The 24,709-nt window shown below is 39.4% G+C and overlaps 2 protein-coding genes across 4 annotated transcripts in view; both read right to left on the minus strand.

Annotated features, from left to right (window-relative positions):
* Positions 1-610: 610 nt before the first annotated feature.
* LOC136443664 (voltage-gated potassium channel subunit beta-2-like) lies at positions 611-14,943 on the minus strand. Of its 3 annotated transcripts, XM_066440985.1 has the most exons (14): positions 14,832-14,943; positions 13,507-13,570; positions 11,135-11,178; positions 10,785-10,822; positions 10,373-10,452; positions 10,128-10,172; positions 9,878-9,922; positions 9,286-9,416; positions 8,430-8,515; positions 7,896-8,016; positions 6,912-7,006; positions 6,350-6,470; positions 1,266-1,354; positions 612-759 (listed from the first exon to the last, which is right to left on the minus strand). In XM_066440985.1, the coding sequence occupies exons 2-14, from the start codon at positions 13,515-13,517 to the stop codon at positions 673-675; spliced, it is 993 nt and encodes a 330-aa protein (XP_066297082.1). In that variant the 5' UTR covers positions 13,518-13,570; positions 14,832-14,943; the 3' UTR covers positions 612-672. The 3 variants fall into 3 exon arrangements, with proteins under 3 accessions (XP_066297081.1, XP_066297082.1, XP_066297083.1); XM_066440984.1 differs by lacking the exons at positions 13,507-13,570; positions 14,832-14,943 and adding an exon at positions 11,900-12,032 and having other exon boundaries at positions 611-759; XM_066440986.1 differs by lacking the exon at positions 13,507-13,570 and having other exon boundaries at positions 613-759; positions 14,832-14,883.
* Positions 14,944-16,299: 1,356 nt separating this feature from the next.
* LOC136443335 (high affinity cGMP-specific 3',5'-cyclic phosphodiesterase 9A-like) overlaps positions 16,300-24,709 on the minus strand; it is a 35,725-nt gene continuing 27,315 nt past the window's right edge. Inside the window, exons 9-15 of the mRNA XM_066440535.1 lie at positions 24,191-24,313; positions 23,277-23,369; positions 22,327-22,394; positions 21,547-21,649; positions 19,943-20,047; positions 19,183-19,329; positions 16,300-18,163 (exon numbers count right to left, since the gene is read on the minus strand). Of these exons, the coding sequence (XP_066296632.1) occupies positions 17,975-18,163; positions 19,183-19,329; positions 19,943-20,047; positions 21,547-21,649; positions 22,327-22,394; positions 23,277-23,369; positions 24,191-24,313 (828 nt within the window). The 3' untranslated portion in view covers positions 16,300-17,974. The remainder of the gene's footprint in view (positions 18,164-19,182; positions 19,330-19,942; positions 20,048-21,546; positions 21,650-22,326; positions 22,395-23,276; positions 23,370-24,190; positions 24,314-24,709) is intronic.

Consider the following 24,709-nt stretch of genomic DNA (forward strand, 5'->3'; position numbering starts at 1 on the left):
ACAAAATATAGATTATGATACATTTAAAACCAAGTTTACACAATGGAGAATATTACGATCCTTACTGGGGATATTGCATACACAAACAGAAGAACTGACAACACAGTAATACACATTTTACACATTTACCTAGAATATCAGTGGTTGAGAATATCAACATAATGTAATAATAACACAGTGTGGTGACTGCTTACCATTCTGGAACAAATGACACCGTGATCATATCAAGTTACAATTTTCTTTGTGTCTAGCAATCTAAAAAAGGGGACCAAAAGTTTTGGTGACCGTTGCATGCAAGATTTTTTAGAATGTTATCTTGGGTCTTTATTATACTGATGGTTGAATTGTGATTCCAGAAAAGTCACATAATCCGACTGTTCAAATTAATGTTTGGCTTACGCAAAACCTTGCCATTATCAAAGACACCTCTTTTGACCATCAGCCTGCTAAGATAGCTGTTTGGCACCGGAACATGTACGAGTAGTGAGAAGTTTAAAGAACAGTCAATCCTCAGCGTAAGACAAAGAAGCCTATTGCTATATATACTGTACATGACACCACCTCTGGAAGAGTATGATGAGGTTTTTTTCTATCTTGGAATGTCCAGTGGTGTCTTCTCCAGATTGAGTCATCCTGGCCGTACTTTTCAGCGGACAGACTGTAGCTGAGGAGTTACTTCAGATCTCGTTTGGTGGAAGGTTTGTTTCCAAGGATGCCGTCAAGTTCTGTCAGAATCTGAGGAGTCAACTTTTGAACCACCTGCATGGAGATCACGGAAACATCATAGGAAAAACAAAACAATGATCATCATGGTCAGACTTATTCATATTGATATATAAGAGCCCAGAACTCATCTCATGTAAATCTATATGCTAGTTTGGTGGTGAACAGCAACACCTGAAACATCTTGGTAGTCCTTCGAGACGAAGATGACTGTCAGTGTACTGTAGAATATTAGTATTCTGTTTCTGGGGAGCTTTTGATTTTCCTGTGCATTTACCAAACCTTTAGGGTAACATAGTAATGAAATGTGAAGGGCTTAACCTTTTGAACACTGAAGTAGCCGTTTGACACCTAAATCCCTATTGATTACAGAGTTAGGCAGCAGGGAGAAGGTTAAGGTTTAGGCACATGTTTTATCATAATCCCCTATTGAGTACAGAGTTAGGCAGCAGGGAGAAGGTTAAGGTTTAGGCACATGTTTTATCTTAGCATGCAGATATGTCTATTACCAGTACAATGTAAGATAAATGCAGTCTGCTTACCTGAAGAGCTTGTATATTTTCATACAGCTGTTCTATAGAAGAGGCACCAAGCAGAACAGAACTGACGGTCTCATTACGTAAACACCAGGCTGGAAAAAACAGACAACAAAACATGCATTTTTAGGCCCAAGAGTTGATAAGATCAGAACCTGCTGAAATGACACTTGACATGTGTGGTACCTTTGCACATTATGGCACAACATTCTGCAAATATGATAATTACGTTGATAGATTTTTTTTCAGGCTATAGCAGTATGTTTTGTACCATAACTAATATGTAGTGGCAAACTTTTAATCCAAACTGATTTTTCAAGACCAAATACAATGTCATGTATCTATACTACAAGTAGTACAGTGTATAGTGACTAGCAACAGGCTTTTAATTGACATCATAACAATCATAATTTGAATCTCCCAGCCACCATGTTGGTGGTTAATTAGATTAAGCAATAGCATCTTTGTGTGTTTAGTACTGTTTACGGACATATGCTGTAATCCAACATGGCGCAAATGAAAAGCCTAATAGATATATAAGACAAAACTAGAAAGGCAACATTTGCGAGCAAATACAGCATGTTTAGCCATACTCCTCGCCATGCAAAAAATGGACTGTCCCAAAATAACAATGGACTATTCTAAAATACTTCCACTAAAAAAATGGATCACCCCAGTCCAAAATTGAGTTTAAAAACAATTAGTCTCTCCATACAGCAATGGAGTCTTCCAGTAGCACCTCAACACAATATGGACCAGTCCAAAACCATATCCACATAAACAAATACACTACTGCTAACAAATGGACTTTTTCATAATCACTCCAGCTCAAAATTGCAATAAATAATTAAAGAATCCTCCCCTTGCAAGAATGGGATATCCCGTGCCATCTCTATGTAAACTAGACCAGTCGACAAATATCCGCTCAAAATTACACTCTCGCGCATAATCAACCCAGTTCAAAAAAAAATTAACCCCAGGAAAGAATTAAGTTTTCCATAGTATACATAATGATATATATGAGGATTTGACAGGAGAAGAAGGAAATTACCAAAAACAACATATTGCAGCGATAGTATGGGTGAAATATAGAAATGTGACACCCCTTTGTTTGAATGCATGATTCAATAGTATACATTTGGGTTGAAAAAAACGAAACAAAAAATTGTTTATTTCAAAAATTGTTTTGAAAGGCTGTATGCCAAACATTTAAATGAGGGCCTGTGTACATGACCAAGGCAGACACATGTCAAATTTTGCATCATTTTGGTTTAATACGAGTCAGTTCCAAGTCACCGAGAGGGTTTTAATATAATATTTGTAATATGTTTGAACTATTTTGATTAAAAGAATGTCTAAATCACAATAGTTCTAAACTGTTCAAACAATAAGAATTGAAACTTATAACATGTTTGAACTTATTTAACATATGTTGGAAACATTTCGAACGTAACTGCACAAAAATCTCTTTATTTAGAACAGTTTCAAACCATCTATCTAAATGTTTCAATGTTCGAACAATTTGTAACAAAAGATTTTCACAATTGCCCCGTAAACGAAGGTGCTAAGTCCTCCTGTGTGTTTCAGTCTATTTTCGGTGGCCGCGCTAGACCACCAGCGGATTTGTTTTGACGGAGCGTCACCCGCGCGCGACGATGTACACTGTTCGGCACCGCTAATATCCGGCATTTTCCCGCTCCAAAACACTCCACTAGACCCACGTTTTTAGTGTTTTGCCTCGTGTGTAACACGATTCGATTTGCATTACTGACGGGACGAAAATGTTATGATAGAAAAAATTCACCCCGTCCCGGCGTCCGTCCCAAAAACATGAACGACATGAAAATATATTTTCTTACAGATTCAATCACGAAAATCAACAGCATGGGATTCCAAATTTTCACAAAGGCCGACCATTTATCATGGTTGAACTTCCTTCCAAGGCGTGCGATTAAGATAAACATTCCCGGCACATAATAGTACCAGACTAACTACGCAAGCTCATGATAAAAATAGGGAGAATGTTTGTCAGTGAAGTTTGGCCACCAGAGGGTAAGTTCATTTAACGTTACAAGCGCAAACGGGCGAATCATTGACCTTACCGGGGACTGACTCTACTGGCCTAATCATTCCTTTTTTGCCGAATTCTACGATCCATACGCCCGTACGTACGCAGGAAAGCCTGGTGGACGCTAGTCTCCAAGCAGACCTACGGGTTGGCAAAGACCGTATCCAACAGGCAGAAGGAGTTTTCATAGCCAACCCAAGGTCTGCTACAACTCAAACAGGGCGGACCATTTCTATTCAATAAAGGTGCCGCTGCCCCTCCTCGTTGTAATGCTAACAGCCGTACGAATGTCCGGGGTACTAATCTTTTTTATGACCAAGCCCAGTCACCCGCGCACGTCCCAGTGGGAGGTTCGCGCCTTGGTTGAGCCTAGTAAAAAGCTCTCACAATAGCAGTTTCTTTCACCCATCGGCGATGTTTGTGGCATCATGGAAAACCGTTCTTACAAAAACATTCGTAGACAATGTTTACTGTTTCGGGTTCAAGCCACTATTACTAGAGATTAACTACAAGATTCCACGTGACCACATGGCGGGAATTGCCCTTACAGTTCCGACGTAACTGGTCAAAATTGATCGCATTTTGTGACGATTGAAGCAGTTTTGGTAGCGATCTTCGCAACAGATTGATTTTGAAAAAGAGACCAAGTATTTTCTGTTGGCAACATTTAGTTAATTTTTCCTGGGAAGTTTAATATTCGCGGTACAGCCCTGCCCAAGTGAACGGCCTCTCAGTCGCGGCCTGGAGGTGTCAGCCCGGCATGGCGCCGCACGCCCGTGCGGACAGAGAGTAATAAACTCACTTACAGAAGCACAGTTTGATTAGGTAACAATTAGATGTTAATAGCCTTTGTTCAGACCGACTTGTTCCAGACCTTAGATTGTACTATAAGCTCCTTCTTCCAGTTGGATACGGTCTTTGCAATCTATTGGGTCTGGTTGGAGACTAGGTGGACGCTACACATCACGGGAGACGCGTGTTGGTCCGAGACAGACAGCGGCGTGCTTTCAATCGCGCAGCGGCGACAACGTGCGGGACCAAAACGCCTGTCCCCAGTGAGACCGTGTGTTTTGCGCGGCATGCCCCGAATCCGTCTACCATTGCTGAATGTGGCCCGATTCATAGAGGTCTATTTTGCAAGCATTATTTCATGTACCCCTCAGCGTGAGAATTCCTTGTGCAACAACTTCGCCACATTATATATTCAAGTTTCCCCACCGCCCTCCGCCCGCCTTTGATGTCTTTGATCATGAATGAAGTCGGCGGCAGAGAGAGATCATCAATCAATTTTGTCAGGAGTTGCGCGCCAGTCTGAGGAGAAACGATCTCCCGTGTTGTGTTGAAGAATTTGGAGTTTGAAAATATCTGGAATAACTAATGCTGAAATAAACATTCACAAAATCATTGATTTAACTTTATTTCTGTTATAAAATTTCCTAAACTGCAGTTTAACCACCCAGTTCAACGGAACATGGTGTTTTCCCGATAATCACGTAAAATATTTATGTCCGGTCTTTCCTCCTCGTAAGCAAACTTCCAGCTTGTCGCCAAACTTTGCCGAGGCGATAAGTACATAAGATGTGCGCGCTCGTTGTTTTGTTGTGCTAGCCATGCAGTGACGAGTCTTCGATTATCTGTAGTTGTTGAAGGACACACAGAAATCTACGGACTGTAGTTTACCGCTTCGAAGGGCGTGACAGTCAACGGTAGTAAGGTTTGAACGAGCGTTGTGTTTCTCAGCTCACCTCTTCCAAACGTAAACAACGGGTGCGGGTTAACGTGAGCGGCGGGGGATTTGTTCGGCTGGCGACACCCCCGTACCGTACCGGTAGCGTGGTGTGTGTCGTGTTTCCTTGAAACGGATTTTTAACAATAGAAAACTAGATCTATTCAAGATTTCTAACAAATTTAATGGAAACTTTTCTGTCCGGCGTAGTAGGATTTTGGGAGTACCCAACCGCGTTCTTCATATGGAAATTTTTGATACCGCGAAAGTAAACAAAACACCTACGATCGCCTGCCAGGCTTCTCGCGGTGGGGCGTCTTTATTGGTCTATCATTAGGTGCTATCAGCTACTTAGCAGGGACGTGTAAATTGCTTTCGTATGGCTCATTTAACCAATGTTCGAAACTGTACGAACAAAAGATGAATCTATGTGTTGTGATAGTTTCGAAACTTATATCAATATTGTACCCGCCGATTTAAATGTTTCTAACATGCTGGAACGCAGTAGAAAATATTTCGAAAGTCAAACAAAGGTTCGAAATTGTTCTAAACATTCACTCATATCAGTTAGGTTGTTGCAAAGGTTTCGAAAATGTTACAACAAAAGGCAACAAACACCTTCTTGGTGACGTGGAATTGACTGGAGATGTGTATCTTTGTTCAAAAATAGTGAACAAAGGAGAGATAGTAAGCACATGTCCTGCGCATTCCCATACCACATTTGGTATGAATACTACAAATGTAGCACACCTGCTCCAGAAATGCAAGACAACTTAATTAACTCAATTGGCCAATCGGGTGGTCGCAAGGCTCACAGCCAGTCCAGGTGCAATAGGGGTCAATGACCTATAGGTCATATGAGGAAAATACCCAATGTTCTCCTCAAAATACCCTGCAAAATCGTATTTTGAAGTAATGTTTGCCGAAAGTGCAAATGGGGTTCTCTGAATATTTGTTCAATGTACCCCCATAGCAAATTTCAGGTCATTTGGATGTATTTCCAGAGCACAGGAGGCCGAAATGTACGTTTTTGGTCAGAAAAACCTCAATAAAATCATTTTCAAGGTCAATATCGGAACAATTTAAAAATCCTGTATGGGTATTCGCCTAAACTACCTTTGTACCAAATTTCAGGTCATTTGGTCAAAAAATGACAGAGAGGAATCGATTTGAAGATTTGACAGGAGAAGAAGAAGAAGAAGAAGGAGAAGAAACATGAGTAAAAACAATATGTTGAGCCATACTAGGTATGGCTAAACATAATGATAATTCGTAAGAATTCTCTATGTCCCTTACCAATAGCGAGTTGTGGCAGTGTGCAGTTGAGTTTGTCGGCTATGATCTGTACTTCTCTCAGTTTGGCCTGCTGTCTTCTCCCATCTTCACTCAGAATTTTATCCTTCAGCCAACCATAGCCCTGCAAGAGATAATAACTTTACTGCACAACAATTGAACCAGGAACAAATGGCATCTACTGGTACATAACTACAGTTCCATGAGGTTAATCTACCTAATACAAGAGTAATAATAGAATATATGGGATGTAGTATGGTCCAAACCTTACAGTCGGTATAGGCTACAGATTATTCAGAAAGTTGACGTTGGTAGTCTCAAAACCCCAAAAGAAGAAGAACTTACCCTCAACCTTGAGGCACCCTAGTGAAACACCTGCTCACTGCCGCACTGAAACTTAAAGTTTTCATGCTGCTTTAAGGCCGCATTGATGCCAACTGGCACTGTGATTTCACACGAGTTATGGCTGTCCAAGTTTCCCTTCCTAAACTGTCAACACATCTCTTGCAGAAGGACAAACTTTAAGGTTATCTATAACAGTGTGATCGTTGTAGAGCAGACTTACCTTGAGAGCAGCCCTGGAGTAGATGGGCACCCCGTCGTCATACTTTCCTGTGATTATTCCACAGGCCAGCGGGGACCATGTCATAGCTCCAACACCTGAGTACACAGGAACAACTCATTCTCAAAGACAGCTACTAGACATTATAGCATACACCCTCAAATCAAGAACTTTCAAAGGTTTTTTTAAAGGGTACTGGAAGTCCCATATTATTATAGGCCGCCATGGATTGTTATCCATTGTGCCTAATGTGGAGGCGTGAGAATCTGTATCTGCATCATTCTGTATCTGTGTATATAGCCAGTATAACCACCCTTTGGCAGAACATACAAGCTTTGCAGGCACGTTGCGCAGCAGCAGCTGGTTATATCATACTGAACGACCTGTTACACCTAATCCTTGCATAATCCAACTGCAAGCATGTTTAAATCTAGTAAGGACGCCCCAACTATACTTGGTGATAACAAGTTCCACTGTATGATGGTTCTAAGAAAATACAAAGTTTTTGGAATGGATTGGAAGGCTGAGCCCATCCCTCTCCATCACACCAACTGAACTCAGGCACCCTTGTGTGCACTTGGTTGGATCTAGGAAAGTCATGACAAGTGTCTGGTGCCAAGAATTGAACCCTAGACCTCTTGGTCCAAATCCTTCTGTCTGGAGTTGGTGATTCACTACAACACACCCGGATGGAGGCCTGGCGAACCTCCATCTCATATCAGCCATACGGTGATTTACACCATTCACCCGGACAGAAGACCTGGCGCATCCCCGTCTTGTATCACCCAACGAAAGGGTATGTCACCCCGCAAGGGGCGGTATAACCCCGACGGTGCACGTCGCACGTAAACACGTTGCACGTAAGCACGTTGACTAACCTACCTACCTATATCTATTTACCTTTAGATCTTGATCCCTCATTATTAGACCATTGAGAGTACACTAAGTACATGTAGTAACTGTGATGTATGTGCCCTAAAAGCTTACCTATCTTGGCGTATAGCTCTGGCAGCTGTGCCTCGACTTTCTCCCGCTGGAAGAGGTGGTACTCTGCCTGCTCTGCTATAGGGGGGATGAGGTTGAACTGTCTGGCTACTGAGTACGCTTCCTGAAAAGTAGAGAGGAGGCTATAGGGAGACATGATAGTTCTTTGCCTGAATGTACAATGTAAACTCACTCAAAATTAGACTTGTACATGTATGTACATAATATTATTATACCATATTCACTTCAAAGAAATGCACTGCACTGATTTCGTGAGTAGAATCAATGAAAATTACTTATTTGAAAAGTGTACAGTTACATCAAATTTTGTACATTATCAAATCATAGATGTATGACAAAGTGACAGTAGTACATACAGGCAGGCAGGTGTAAAAAATCAATCTGATCAAAGTTGTAACTTTCACAGGGCTCATGGTGATAGCCTAATGTGCTAGCTGTTTTAAGATTGCGCTTGACCCTGTTTCAGAATTGAATATCAAGCCGTTTGTATCCAACTCAGCATTTATGTATACTGACCATAATCTCCATGGGGCTCCATCTAGATGTGCCCCAGTACAAGGCCCAGCCTCGTCCAATAACATAGCTGAATGCCCGCACTGTCTCTGAGGAAACAAAAACATGCTACTATTCACTTGCACGTCTTATGGCACAAATAAAGATACAGTCAAACCTATCTTTGATGACCACTCAAGAGAATATTGAAGAAAATGGTAACAGCAGATATGTGGTCACTCAGGGCCACTGAAAAAATAGCCATAATGGTCAGGTGTCCTTTGTGCAGAGGTGGTCACTAGTGCATAATTGACCATGCTAGTAATATTTAGAGGTACATGTAATCTCACTAATAATGCAAAATCAATATAAAAGCAAGATTTGGCAAAACCCTGAAATATGAGGCTTAAAACTTCAGTAACAAGTGTTAGATGTTCCAACCAACATTATTTTTCTTTTATAAAAATCCTGAATAAACTATTACATATGCCAAATAGCAGTTACTCATCCATGACAAGCAACTGGACATGATTTTGGAAACAGTCAGACATTTCAAGTGGCATCCACTACTCTCCATCAGACTGACACTGTAGATTGCCATCCGAAAAGTAGTGGATGCTACTTGAAATGTCTGACTATTTCCAAAATCATGTCCAGTTGCTAGTCATGAGTAAGTGCTATTTGGCGTACATGTATGTAACAGTTTATTCAGGATTTGTATAAAAGAAAAACAATGTAGGTTGGAACGTCTAGATCTGGTCATTTCATAAATCATATCCAGCTGCTTGCGTATAGCTGCTATTTGGCATACATCATGTATCTTACTACCTGAATGTCTAACTTTCATTGACAAACTATTAAAAAATAGAATCATCCCTACCTTCCATAGGAGTGTTGGGGTCTGGTCTGTTGGCGAACACCACATCTACATAGTCCAGCTGCAGCCTCTGTAGGGAACCCTGCAGGCCCTCCAGGATGTGTTTTCTAGACAGACCTCGCTCTGTCTCCGCTCTGCAGAAAAATCGCCATTTATTCCTCATGCTTTCCTGTAAGTAGCCTGTGTTTCACAAACTCTCTGGCAGAGGTTGATGACAGTCGGGCCAGCCGCTAGGAGCGTGATTTAGTCAGGCTATCCTGTTGGCAATCAGGCTAGGATTCATAGACAGGGCGTCCAAAAACTAAGGGATCAGACTTCCCCAATGGGCTCTATGGATTAACAATTACACAGTAGCTTTGCATGTCAATCAATTTTCATGTTGTCCCAGTGTCTGGTATGAGGAAAATGGCCAGGTCTAGTGGCAGTGTGTGTTTGGAGCACATGTAATGTGTATGTAAACACCAGGGAAACAGGGCGTCCTCTGCAAAAGAAGGGCGTCTGATTTCTTTGTTTTCTTAGTGTAGGGCATCTAAAAGACGCCCTGACACCCTGCCAGCTAATAGACTGACTTCAAGGTAGCATGCTTAGTGCTTACCTTCCTCCCCAGAATATCTTTGTTGTGATGACAAGACTGGATCTCCTGAAATGGCAGAAACAAGATGGTTTAGGGCTGAATGTCTTTATTCATAGAAATCATAAGCAACAAGTTCTGCATGATAACTCCATGCATGATACTTAATGAAAAGGTATATTATATTATGTAAACACTAGTTCATAAACAAAAAGGCATTATCCTTTCACTCACATCTGCATAAGTAAGGCATAACAATTAATTTCATACATACCTCCATCCTTTTTTCTTGATAATGTTCCCAAGTGTGATTTCTGCTCTGTATTGAAGAGAAAATACCTTGATTTAATATCACACTTAAGTCTTGATACTTGATACTGAATCAGTGAATACTTCAATACTACAATACGAGAAGTGAGAATAGTCAATTAGCAAGTAGCACATGTTCATGAACACAGACATATATATCTTCCAACTGCAATAAAAACTGACTATGTGTAATCGTGTATATGTACTTACTTGCCAGCTGCATATACCTCGGCAGTGTCAAACAGGTTCACACCATTCTCATAGGCTAAAGTCATAAGTTCTTCAGCCATCTGCAACAAATAATCAAAAGTTATGACATACAAATGTATCAGGAAAAAAACAAACAGAAACTCTCATCTTTGTATCATTGAAGCTCAAGCCTAACTTTGTAGGAAAATAATGAGAATCTTACCATGAAGGGATGCAGTTAAAAAGAGAAAACACAAATCATACTTTTGACCATGAAAGAGCAACAAATTTGCACTGTAGTGTTGTTTACCCAAATTTGCAACACTCAAACATTGCCAAAAATTGCCTTCCGTTGAAAATAGAATCAATTGAATGTGGAAAATGTGTGGTCCAGAGAGCAACAGAATGTAATATTACACAGAGCACAACAAACCTCATCTGTTACTTGTCCTCCAAATGTCACCCATGTTCCTGTAAATCATGTTGAAAACAACTTTTAAAGCCATAAAATATAGAACTCAATGTTCCTACCACATATACATGTACTGTAGGACACAGAATACAGTGCAAACAGACCTTCCTTCATGATATCTCCTTTCAACTCTCACATCTAATCAAAATGCTCCTATTTCATCACAGTCATGCATATTGTCTCCATTCATTCTAATAACAAATATATCAATATATATTCTCCTTCACGTTTTGAAATACTGTAGTACATGTATTTCTTTTTGTTTATTACTCATTTAAACTAAGTGGCTTTCATAGTGCAAAAATACTTACCCAGTCCAAGACAAGACACCCTTAGACCAGACCTCCCTAGATTTCTGTGTGGGAGAAAAAGTTGATGTATCAAATGTTTTACAGTTAATATATTTCTATCATATTGTAGTGTTCATCTATTGCTTGACAGCTATCTACATGTATGTGAGCTCTCAAAGTTCCTCTAATTAGTGTATCTCATAAAACATATCTGCAAGAACAGAAGTGATGTTTTGTCCTTTTAGCTTTCATATAGCGTTTAATACATAGTTTAGCTACTGCATGCCAGTCAACTCATTTTCATTTATCTATTCATACAGGGAAAATACACTCAGGCAACAGGCCTGTTTTCAGGTATCCCTGACATCAAAATCTAATAACACTCATATGTGTGTTTCAACTGAAGGCATTTGAAGAAAACAAGATATCTGCTTGGGCGTTTATGCCTGAAGGAATATCCATTGATATGTCACCTCTAGCAATTATATGTACCTTCAGCACCTTCATGGTGTGTACATAAAGAGCAAAGTCAGGTCAACAATATAGATACGGCAAAAATTCATTTGTTCATCAAATACCAAAATCATTGTCCTTAATTGTAGTCGTTATCCATAACATGAGATAGGATTTGGAGGTTAAGGTCACAAACAACTCTCGTGCTCCATCACAGCAGCTTCAAAGATTGCACAGGCGATAAATACATCCAGCGGGAGTTAATTCCAGCTCACTACACCTCTACAGTAATACTAGAAAAATATATTAGTTTTCTACATTCTGCAGTCTTACCTATAGCGCATACGACAGACCTGGCGCCTGTCCAGGCTGTTAAGTACCATCCTCTCCATGCTCTGCACGGCCGAACGGAACCGTAACCCCTGGTGCAACCCATCCTTATTATTGCACTGTAAACTACACATCCTCACACAGAATCTCCTATACACAAAAGGTACAACTCTCCTTGTAGAGTTCCACAGGATATAAATGCCTGACACCACCGCAGGATATATAGCCTAATTTCATGCACAGTCTAACCTCCGTATCACCGATGGCACTTTTCCAATCAATACCAAATCACAGCTGCATATTTCACCAGATCTATATATAAGTTGGAATGCTGGTCAGCCATCCAAACAAACCATACATGCATCCCCTGAACTTCTTGAACTTGAGTTTACTTCAAGTTCATTTATCTACTCTACGGTGTGACACAGACAACAGCTGCTCTAAGAAGACAGCTGGGACTGCCTGAAATTTTAGTAGTTACTCTGTCTACTTTGGATCGTAACTTGAGTATCAAAAAACAAGTCTTAAAATGTTCTAGGCAAATGTACCTTGCACATATACGTGTACATTGTATATATTTAGACTTTGGTTAAGTGCTATCTTAAACTTTTACTTCTCCCTTGAAGATCGGAATTTTTTCAAGAAATATAAAAGATTACACACTGCTATAGCGATAGCCGAAAAATCTGGAGCCAAAACTACAGAGAAAACCTATGAGTATGATTTGCGTCTTGTTTTAGGGGCACTTTAAGTGTACAGTCAATTGAAATTCCGAACCGGAACCTTTTGGTTTCAACTCAGCCCAGGAACAAACTTGGACCCGGGACAGCAGGGATAAACTTGAACACACGCCATGACAAACAAACAAAATTGAAAACGATACCTCCATTTTCACGGAGATAAAAAAACCAACAGAACATGCATTGTTCCAGTCATTAAGACACCTCCCCCCTCGTGGTCCCAGTGACCATACATGATGATATACACCTGTTGATCTGACATAGCAAGGAACCAATTTCGGGCATGGATTGAACCCGTAAATTTTGTCAGCTCTGAATTTTCTCCTGTCACCACTGCTAAGAAATACTGCATTGGGTGGAAGCCCTACAGCCCATATATAGATGTGTAGGTACTACACGTATTTATGTTGAATTAATTCTGTTCAAAATTTCAGGCCATCTTCTTGTTTAAGAAAAGTTGGTAGCCTTTTTTGAAGAATTTAGATCCGTTTTCCTTCTACCTAACATCTACTAACATAATTCCACCAGGGTACAAATTTCCACCACCCTGAAAAGATACACTTTTTGGTTTCCAACCCAATGTCCCCAGTATAATGCACTCCTGTATATCTAAACTGTGCATATCTGTGGGGTGCTGCACTAGAGATCTCTCAAACCCACTGCTTTTTCTAAGTGGCGGATTTATGTAACCTGGCAGATTAATCTTAAGTCAAGAATTGGATTATGAATATAATATTAAGATGAAGTTCTTAGTTTTCTCTGAAAGATAGCTAGAAGAATGCAACTTCCCGAAAAAAAGTATATTTTCAATGATTAACCTGTCACCAAGAATTGTCATTATTTCCTAATTTTGATATTTTTGATACAAACCTGTAAATCATGTTGCTGAATTTTCTTGAAGACTTGTGCTGTCTGGAGAACTTTTATTTCTTTTCTGGAAACATTCAAAGACAATTATTCAGTAAAGGTTGCTCTAGCACTGAAAAGAGACAGAACATAGTACATGTATTATCAAAATTACGAATTATATACCAAGACTTCATTAAAGAGGGTCTGCATGGGGGGTCCTGATTACACTTTATGTTAAATTCAGGAAGGCCAACAACCCTTTACGCTGAATTAAGGAATACTGATGACTCTAAATTGCACCAATACTGGAAAAAATTGATCTTAAATACCAAAAATCCTCAGGCTGTAACATGAGCCATGGTGGGATCGTGCACCAGAGACCAGATGAAGAGTTGGTGGCAGCCGATTTTGTCTCTCTCTAAATTTTTGCCCCCTCCCTACGAATTACTTGAAATAAAATACCTTCCCCACGAATCACACAAAATTAAAAGAGCCTGCCTACACCTTATGGAAAAGATCATGCAGACCCTTATTAAAGTTCATGTCACAAAATAATTTTTTCTAATGACATTACTACTATCAAAAGAAATATTTTGTCTAGAAGTAGAACAACATCAAAACCAATTTGTTCTACAACTAGTACAAGACAGTGTAATTTACCAAGACTACATTTGCTTATTATGATAACCTTATATGAGTTATAACTAACAAGTCAACTTATCTTTATTATATGAGAACTGAACAGAATACAAAACACTTTTTGTATTCTGTTCAGTTTTCATATGACTTATAAAGATAAGTCGCTCAATTTGGGGCCTGAGTGTGTTGAATTATCAATGAGAGAAGACCGATACTGTGTACATGACATGGTTCCTTAATTGTTTGAACTGTGTGGTTAACATTTCTGATAACGTTACTGAGTTATATATTTTGGGAGAGAGGAAAAAATCTATATAGTATAAAAAAGAGAACTTTTTCAGGATGCGGTGTTTGTGTGCGAAAACACACACACACACACACGAAAACAACTGTGCAAAAAAGCAAGGAGCAAAGTAACCAAATAATTTTCAACGGTCATTAGATTTTATCTACATACTAACCTAATAGTTTATACGATCTTTTTTAAGTCTCTTTCCACCTTAAAAACGTGTCCAAACGGTTAAAGTTGTTGAACGAAACAGTAACTTCTTTCTGCCCCCCTCCCACATTCCAAAATGTTGACATTAACTGTTACATTTCTGACGAGGTACTTTTGTCAGTCTACGAAATCAATGCTAGATTAAGTCAGATAAACCTTTGATAAAGTTTAAGTCGATGAAAATTGGAAAATGTAGACGTAAACATACCGTCTGACAGTCAACTTCAGTTCAACATGGCTCCAGAATATTGAAAAATTGCGCTTAGATTAGCAGACGACCATGGCAGACGACGTAGTTATTAGCACGCGTGTGATTGGTTAGAAACTGTCCTGGGACTGTGGATTGACACTGGAGCACCAATCAGAGCAGAAGTTACTTCATCATGTTTCGAGACTGGTAAAGATAGCAGACGATTCGCTAGCATTGAAGCTAGCCACGAATCGGTGACCTACATGTACCAAATTGACCAAACTTATCATTTTCTTAAGTTTAAAAGGGAAAATAGCCCTAGAAAAGCCTTTAACTATATCAAGTAACCCCCTTTGTCCTTTTGTATGGTTGAGAAGTTGTTACAAACGTAATATTACTGATATTCTTTTGTGGAAACTATTTTCTGTTTTGGCACAATATTTTACAAAGTGCCCAGCACTTCTGTTTCTCTTTTTAACAAAGGCAGATATAATAACGTCATACTGTCTTATCAGCTACTACAGAAAACGTTACAACAAAGACAAAAGCATCCATCAAGTTTGTATATATTTGAAGTGATTTATTTGATTAAATTTACTTACATGAAATCCTATTGGATGGTAACATGAACAAATTCACAAGTAAAAGATAACAATACATAGAGTTTGATAGATAGTATATTTCAAAGTGGGAATGCTTTCAAATTAACTTTTCATGGCACCCTTCTTCTCTTGGCACACATTGGCAAAGTAGCATGCAGTTGATGACATTAGGCCAAAGCAAGTAAATTTCATGGGTGACATCCTCTGCAGACTCCAAATTTAACTTAATGCGAGAGGGTGGAAAAAAAAAGATGGGTAAAAAAAAAACAAGACACCTAATTTGTTTTACTCATGGCTACGTTGCTAGTGTCACTTCTACCAGTACAATCAAGGCTATACAACACAGCATAATTTCCGATTTTAGTACAGTACTTTCTTGTCATGTTGGCCATTAAATTAATGAGCATGTTGATGTCATGCATAAAATTTACTTGCTGTGGCCTTAACACATACTAGAAATCAATATATTGGAGGCTTGGAAGATACATGTAACAAGCTGAAAGGTGTCACAATCAATGACAATAAAACAGTTGGCCTTATCATTGGGGATGGACAAAATAGCTTAAAAATGCAAAATAACTAAGACTAAAAATCCAACAGGTTTACATTTGTTTATCGCCATCCAAAGTAAAGGAGGCATGTTGGCAAAGTAGCGAATATTATCGGTTCGGCTGAGAAAGACATAAAACCAGAGCTACCCAACAAGCCAGTGGCTTTTAGTACAAAGGGCAGACCCAGCTGGAATATAAAATACAACGCGATGTTTTCCGTATCGCCCGAGGTACCAGCCTGATCACCAAGAGTCGGATCTCCAGACGGTCAAGGGCGATCTAACCCCAGGAGGGCCGGGACCGAGAGTGATGCGGAATACAGCGTCTTGTATTTTACTAATGTCATACTCCCCCCCCCCCCCGAAAAAACACACATTTCAATGCGAAATGCGCCAGAAGTTGAAAGAGTTTGTGTCCTGTAACAGAAAATTTTAACAACATTGATTCCAATGTGTGAATCCAGTATTCAAATATTTGACGGCTGCGCAACCAGCGCTCGAGAAGTTGTTTGAATCATTCGATGGAAGCCCGTGCAATATGACTTCGAAGCCTTATCGAACGTACGTTATCCCTGTCCATGTGTGACATAAAAGACAAAACGGGACGTAGAATTCATATTGTGAATCTAAACCAATTCAATCAGGTGAATGATAAAGATATGTAGACAGCGTGTGCATGATTGTACAACTCATAGACATCTTTTCAACAATATTTTTGATGGTACAGTGACGATTCCTTAACTCTATGATTATTCATAATCTATTTGACCCTGTAGTGTGGTGTCCTTTACAACATCATATTCATCACATTTGCCTGTTATTCCATGATATTTAATGGAATGTTACAGTTTATATAACACCTAAGAATAAATAAATCTTTCTAGTATTTGAATGATGACACAAGAACATATAACACATATACATATTTACATAAGAGTTTGGATACTACACCTCAGACAGAAACACGGAAGATGTATAGATATATATAAAATAATAGATAATGTGATATACAAAGTTATGCTTCAAGGAATGTAACGAAGTTTGTGCATGCATTTATGAACATGAGCACTGAGAAAATCATAACTTTAAGGTATTCGACTGAAGTGTATGTAATAGGCCATGACTGTTACTATGTGCACATAGTCCTAAAGTTTGCACAATTCAACCTGATAACATTCAGCCTACCTAGTATAGAACGCAGTAGGCTTGGACAAGACACTAGATAGTAGTAGTCTTGAAATCTATGATATGTATAGAGTCAGTTAACTGTTTTTCAAAGAATCTAAGGCTGCCTGTATCTACACTGGACACTTAAAAACACGGAACACCCTTGGAGGAAGGAAATGTAGTACATGTATATTTCTTAAAGTATAAAACTTAAAGGGCTGTCTCCAGCTTTTTGGTTCGTCCTACTAATTTTGGGAGTCCATGTTGTATATCTTTGTTGTGAAATCTATCATATTAAGACGACAAAAATAAATTTCCTTTAATTTCATTCCACGAAGCTTGGGTGGACTAGGTAAAAGTTTTATCTGTTGCAAGAAGCAAATATTCGTCGTGGGAAAGAGGGATGGGTCCTGGAGACAGCCCTGCTAAGTTGAGGAAAGTTGTTTTGATTTAAATTAAATAAGAAACATGCACATGCTGCAACATGTTGAAGAACAAGTAAAACAGATTTTTGTAATTCAAGGTGTATTCCCAAATTAAAGCTAAAGAGGGCTCGATTCATATCGAAGGTTGTTCCCAACAATGGGACCTGGCATTTAATGAGGACAAAAACAACTAAAAACAGGACACACACTGCAAACTGACATTTAAAAACACTACAACTAACATCCCTGTAAGGCTATTTCCTGCATATTATTACACAATGTAGTACATATGTTATAGAATTACTAGTTACATTTGGGACAATTGCATCTCTATGCATATATAGTGATTCCTCTTTCAAACAAAATATAATTATGGTAATTTTTGTATAGTATAAGTTTTACGCTTTGATGGCAACGTCACGGGGACTTGTGGCCGTTGGCCAGACCGACGGCAACCTCGGTTTCCAGTGGACTTCTCAACGTGACGCCGTCGCTGTTTCTTTCGCCGTCGTTGTGTGTTTTCTTGTGTGTGTTCTGATCCTCCAGTGCCACCTGCATGTCCTTGTAGTACTGGAGGGCGTCACGCACCGGCTGAATGATGTGAGGCTGGGGAAACATTAAAGGGACTTTTTGTAAGATTGTGGTTGCAAAAGTGAACATCTCCATGTTATTGACAATAATGCACACATTTTAGCACATCTGCATCATTATTTCATGTTTTCAGCATTTACAAACAGTAAAGAAATAACTGTCCCCTATTTTTTTTACCACAGTCCCCTTATTTTTAGTGGTACAAAAAAATACACACTTGACAGGTGTAAACAAAAATCATAGCTTTTCTACACTTTGATACAGTGCAATGATGCTGCATATTCACTCAATAAGTTTTGATTCTACTTTGTATGTAAAGAAATAACAAAACAAAATTACTTCAGACATCGTCCAAATCTAATATTGAGTGCCTTTAAGAATGTCTTCGTTAGTCTCAAAGCAATTACAACATTGTGAAATTCTTCTTAAAAATGCCCTCCCCATTATGTGTGAGCTTGTGAAGACAAAAAGGGTCATGAACATACATGTACAATTAATAAAACAATTATGTAACCATCAATACTCGTTTAAACATTTTAAACAGAACATAGGAGATGCAGTTGTTACGATTTCTTTGTGAATGGCTCAAATGGTCTCTATAGCTCAAAATGCCTTAAATTGTAATGTCTTAATGAGGGGTACAAATTTCCTTAAGTTTGTTCCCCTTGAATCCGTTGACAAGAAATTGTCTTTTCATTTGATGGCAGAATTTCCAGCTACACCCACATCCTGTAATTCAGCACCAAGGACAGTGGCTAGATATGATTTTCACATACACGAAAAAAACAAACACTTTTTCTCATACATTTCTTTTAAACATTGCGAGAGGAAATAGGCATATTATTAGAGTTGAATAATTTGACTTAAAGATAGACCAAATAACATAGCAGAAAGTTGATTTTTGAATGAATAAAATACTGGCTTGCCAAATCTAAATGGGGAAAACTCACAGTTTCACAGCTTCTTGTTTTAGAACGAATACTGAGACTTAGCCAGTTTAACAAACATATGATTTTTCATGCTTGTATCTTTACCTGCATTTCTGGAAAGATGCACGCTGCTGCCTCAAAGAGAGGTAGTAGGACGAACTGGATGAAACCGGTTTGTGAGGACGGTTTGGTCACCTTCTCGCGGTCCATGAAGGGGGTGACGGGAAGGCCTTCCAACTTTTCCACATCACTCTGAAATTACAGATCCAAAACATGCTCATCACTATCAATATCTTCTGATATTTATATGAAGGTCTAGTCAAAGGTCAAAGGGGTACCGATACCGACTGCTGGTCACCTTTGACCCATTGCTGACATCACACGTCTGCTCGGGTCAAGTGACGTAGGCTTCAAGTCAAATCAAGTTGAGAAGGTCCAGAGGACTAGTCGAAAGCTTGTTTGTAAGGACTTAACTTGTATAAAATCTTTACTAAATCTTTGATGTACGTTCAGCAGTGTACATTTGTACAGTCGTATAAAAAAAGTACAACTAAAGTATAGATCTAACCAGATATGAATATATTGAGTAAAGTTTCAAGTAGGAAGTAGACCAGCCAGGCGAGACATATGCATGTCTGCAGCCGCCATGCATCAGACCCTGATGCCTGCAATGATTGATTGATTGATTGATTGATTGATTGAAAGTTTCAAGAACTATATGCTGGGTGAGAATTGACGATTTGGTATCTCTCAGGACCTTGAGAACAAATATGGTGCCGTGTGGCACATTTTAAGTGTAAAAGCTTTTGGCCAACATGCATCATTCTACAAATTAAAAGTAAAAGGAATCTTGAAGAAAATGTACCTGGTTAAAGAACTCCTTCAGTAGACAGTCCAGCCACGGCTCTGCTACATCCATGGGTCTGGCCTCGTTAGAGATGTCACTCACTTTCATCAGAATCATCATCAACTGGACAACACAAGAGGAACATTTTTCTTTTATTGACTAGAGGTCCCCAGAAAACAAGATTCAAAAGCCACTTGATTAAACCTAAAGTCATGTTGATTTGATTATATGGATGACATCCACGCGTGCATAAATTTTTGTCCGTTTCCAAAAAAAGTTTTTGGGCCATATTGCTGCAAAATGAGAAAATACATGCTATAAATTGCAATAAATTTTTGAGAAAATGGATACTAATGTCATACAATACCAAAGTCAATTCCAAAGTCAAAGATTAATTTTTGAAAGAATAGACATGAAGAATCTATATTTTGGTATACCATAATCTGTGTGTTTTGTTCAACCTTACTGGCCACTTAGATTTCATAATAAAGATAACTTTTTTTTTTGCCAAACTTCTATTTTATTTGCACGCTTCCATCAGTTTTGGAGTTCCCATAGGATGTCATTCTTATAATCAAATCAACGTGGGCTAAATGAAAACTGATTTAGATACGTCAGAGAGTAGGCTGGAAGTGAAATGATGACTATCAAGATAGTTGACATTGATAGTGAACATCCAAAGTTGACTTTAAGGGCCTTTTCTTACTCTGCTTTGCATCTGAAGTTTTCCCTTTTACAAACCAGACAGCTGGGAGAATAGGAACAATATGTATCCCTCCATCTTCTTTATCTGGAGGATCAATACTGACACCTACCAACATATACTGGAACTGCAGATAACACTATAAACATAAATCACTGGTCTCATGGGGGATATTCTAACAGTTGCCCCATTACATGCCTTTCATGGTTAAATATGCTGCAATATCTGGTGCCGCAATGTTCTAAACTGCATTAGAAGGCATCTGTGATGGGTGCGAAGATAAAAATGGATTAAGAATGATATAAGTCATTCTGGGAGTGGGTCAGAAATGCTATTCACTACATTTTGAGATGCAAATTACGATTAAAAACTGTACTGTAAATCCATTTAATATTGCGGTTGGTGATTTTAGTGGTTGCGGGAAAGGGGAATAGTTCACTGCATTGAATTTTAATGCTGGGAACAAAAATCACTGGCTCAACGTTTGTGATCAAATATTTTCCATGATGAAATTTTAGCGGTTGACTAGGGACAGTTAAAGTAGCTTAAATCAACTGTTAATCTAGTTATTCATGCAGATTTACCACATTTGTGGAAGGATTGACATAACAGGTGACTATCACCTTTTCAAGATTGTAAGGTTTGGACCATCGCACACCGGGGCATGCCCCTACTCTTTTTTTGAAAAGTGTGGTGGGTTCTTTAACGTGCCGGGGGTGTGGTACCGTTAACAAATCAAGAATTACACAGTATTTTAACCTGATAGAGGAAGAGATTAAATTTTTTGCTCGTCTTGAGCAGGAAAATTGACAGACAGTGGAAGGAGCCTTGCTACAAAACAACAACAATAAAAACAACAACAACAACAACGAACACACATACAGACACATTCACTTAGCAGAACTGGGATCACACTTACATGTTCTTTGTGTTCTTTGTTACTGAAGTCAAATTCTGGAATCAGGCCTTTAAATTTCCCCAGGATTTCATTGTGTCTGGCCATGTCTGTTGCCAGGATACACCTACATTTATAACACACAAAATACACAACAGATGTCAGGTAAACAAATGTACAAAGGCAAATTACGCATATAGAGCAGATATTAAGTTCTAGTTCGGCTACGAGTCAGAGTTATGAGGAAATATTGTAGAAAGGTAAAAATGCATGCAAGTGGAATTTTTATTTTTGCCTGCCATTTTGGAATGCACATTTCCCTCCAAATCTCAATAGGCTACATATACTTTCAAATTGTTATGAAATTTGGGGATACTTCATTGTACAATGGCACTAACCCCCCCTATATAGATACACAATGAATTTCCTGCCATTCCCATTTACGGACTAAAAATAAAAGTACTAAAATATTATGTGATATGCAGATAAATCGATACCAAAAATCGAATAAAAAGATTCTTTTTTAAACAACCAAGAGATTTATTCCACCAACGTTTCGGTGACCATCTGTCACCTTCTTCAAGGCAATTCTGACTGGTTCACATAGCAATGCAGCACAGGTGTTGCTGCTTATACATGATAAAGAAATGGATTCCAAAACGCAAAGTATTTACCTAGTATGTACAATCACAGGGGATGCTCAAAATCATCAGACTGGCATAAAGGTTTTGTGAAAGAAAAACTCCACAATTTCCATTCTGAAGAAATGCATTCTGAAGAACTAGTTGTTCTGCAAACACTCACCTAATCATGCCTTCCCGGACTTTCTTAAAGTTTTCAACACTCAGGTTCCTGAAAATGTTACAGTCCGGCTGTGGGAAAATAACACAAAATACATCAGTTAATCGTTGGTACTGAAATGTGATCCTACCCTACCACCCCTGCTACAGTACATGGTTGTGTCCATGGTACTGAAATGTGATCCTACCTTACCACCCCTGCTACAGTACATGGTTGTGTCCATGGTACTAAAATGTGATCCTGCCACCCCTGCTACAGTACATGGTTGTGTCCATGGTACTGAAATGTGAACCTACCCTACCACCCCTGCTACAGTACATGGTTGTGTCCATGGTACTGAAATGTGATCCTACCTTACCACCCCTGCTACAGTACATGGTTGTGTCCATGGTACTAAAATGTGATCCTGCCACCCCTGCTACAGTACATGGTTGTGTCCATGGTACTGAAATGTGATCCTACCTTACCACCCCTGCTACAGTACATGGTTGTGTCCATGGTACTAAAATGTGATCCTGCCACCCCTGCTACAGTACATGGTTGTGTCCATGGTACTGAAATGTGAACCTACCCTACCACCCCTGCTACAGTACATGGTTGTGTCCATGGTACTGAAATGTGATCCTACCATGCCACCCCTGCTACAATACATGGTTGTGTCCATGGTACTGAAATGTGATCCTACCCTACCACCCCTGCTACAGTACATGGTTGTGTTCATGGTACTGAAATGTGCTCCTACCCTACCACCCCTGCTACAGTACATGGTTGTGTCCATGGTACTGAAATGTGATCCCACCCTACCACCTCTTATACAGTACAAGGATGTGTCCATGGTACTGAAATGAGGCCTACCCTGCCACCCTTGCAACTGAAAATGTGTCCATGGTACTGAAAGGGTACCCTAAATGTTCCACAATAATGTTTATAAGTGAACTTGTGGAAGAACTTGCCTTTTCTAGGATTTCAAATGCAATGGCGCAGTGATGGTTCTCCAATGGGGAGATGTCGTTATATCTCAGGGCCAGCTCTGTCCTTGCATTTACCTGAAACAGCACAGATAATGTTGGAGAGCAGTGATAAGTGGATACTTGAGAGAAAAATGCAGCTGTAATTCAAACTGTATCCTTACAACTGCTTACCAGCATATCAGTACAATAAAACACTGATTGCAATGTAGTGATAGTACCACAGATATATACGAGCAAGTAAAACCATATGTTTTGAATGTGCTTTCTTTTCTTTCTTTCAGCAAGCCCACAATTGAAGCATACTGCTCCAACGATCATCCACATGTAGAGTGCTGGCCTTGTTTGAGGTAGGACTAGCAATGGACTACAGTGCTTAAACACACAGCTGTGAAGCCCAGGGGCTACAGAAATGGAGATGGTTGCAGCAGTATGCACCATATGGTGTACCCTGGAAGCCCAGAGTTACCTGCAGGCCGGCTTAGCGACTTGCCTGGAAAGCGACATCATATGGCCGACAGACAGTACTGGATGTGTAAGTCCATCGGCCAGATGGTCTCGCTTTCCGGGGCTATTCGCTAAGCCGCCTCGCAGGTAACTCTGGGCTTCCAGGGTACACCATATAGTGAGGGAAGGACTTCTGAGAGCCAGTGAATCCGAGAGCCAATTTACTGTAAATGCATTTAAGTTCGAGATGATTTCATTTCGCGGTAGGGAGAAAATTGAGTGCTTGCGGCGGTTTTTAGTTCACGCTTGAAACAAGGCGGCAGGCGTGAAAAATACAGAACATGCATTTTTCTGCGGTGGTTGTAAGTTTGAAGAGGTTACCGCAAAAACCGTGAACATTAAACCACCGCAAAGTTAAATGCATTTACAGTAGATCTGAAGGATGGGCTTACCTGATATGCATTGTTGTACCCTGGATGGTCCAGGTCGTGGCAAAGGGCAGAGGTCAGCATGACAAGGACCTCCACATCACTCAGTTTCTCCCACACCTCACATAACCAGATGATCCCATACATCTATATCAGGAGGTTGTGGACAGAGAAAATATCAAAATTAGTCAATTCAGAGATTCAAAGTTAATATGGTGGAAGACATACATGTATACAGCAAATATGTCTCTCTTAACCTAAAAATGATATGCTAAGATTTTACGAAATATGGAATAGAGCCCTCAATTACAGTTGTTATATCCATGGGACCCGGTACACTTGGATTTTCTGTTTTATTTCTTAACCTTTAGCACTCTGAAGTAGCCGTTTGGCACCCAGTTCTCTATTGGTTACAGAGTCATGCAGCACGGAGAAGGTCAAAGCTTGTACCTTCCTCCTGGCCAACACCTTCTTTGAGAGATATCTTCACCCCCAAGTCTACAAGTTTGTCTAGATCACATTGTAAAAACTACATTGCCTTTA

Source organism: Branchiostoma lanceolatum, chromosome 10 (genome assembly GCF_035083965.1).
Source record: "Branchiostoma lanceolatum isolate klBraLanc5 chromosome 10, klBraLanc5.hap2, whole genome shotgun sequence".
Lineage (NCBI taxonomy): Eukaryota > Metazoa > Chordata > Leptocardii > Amphioxiformes > Branchiostomatidae > Branchiostoma > Branchiostoma lanceolatum.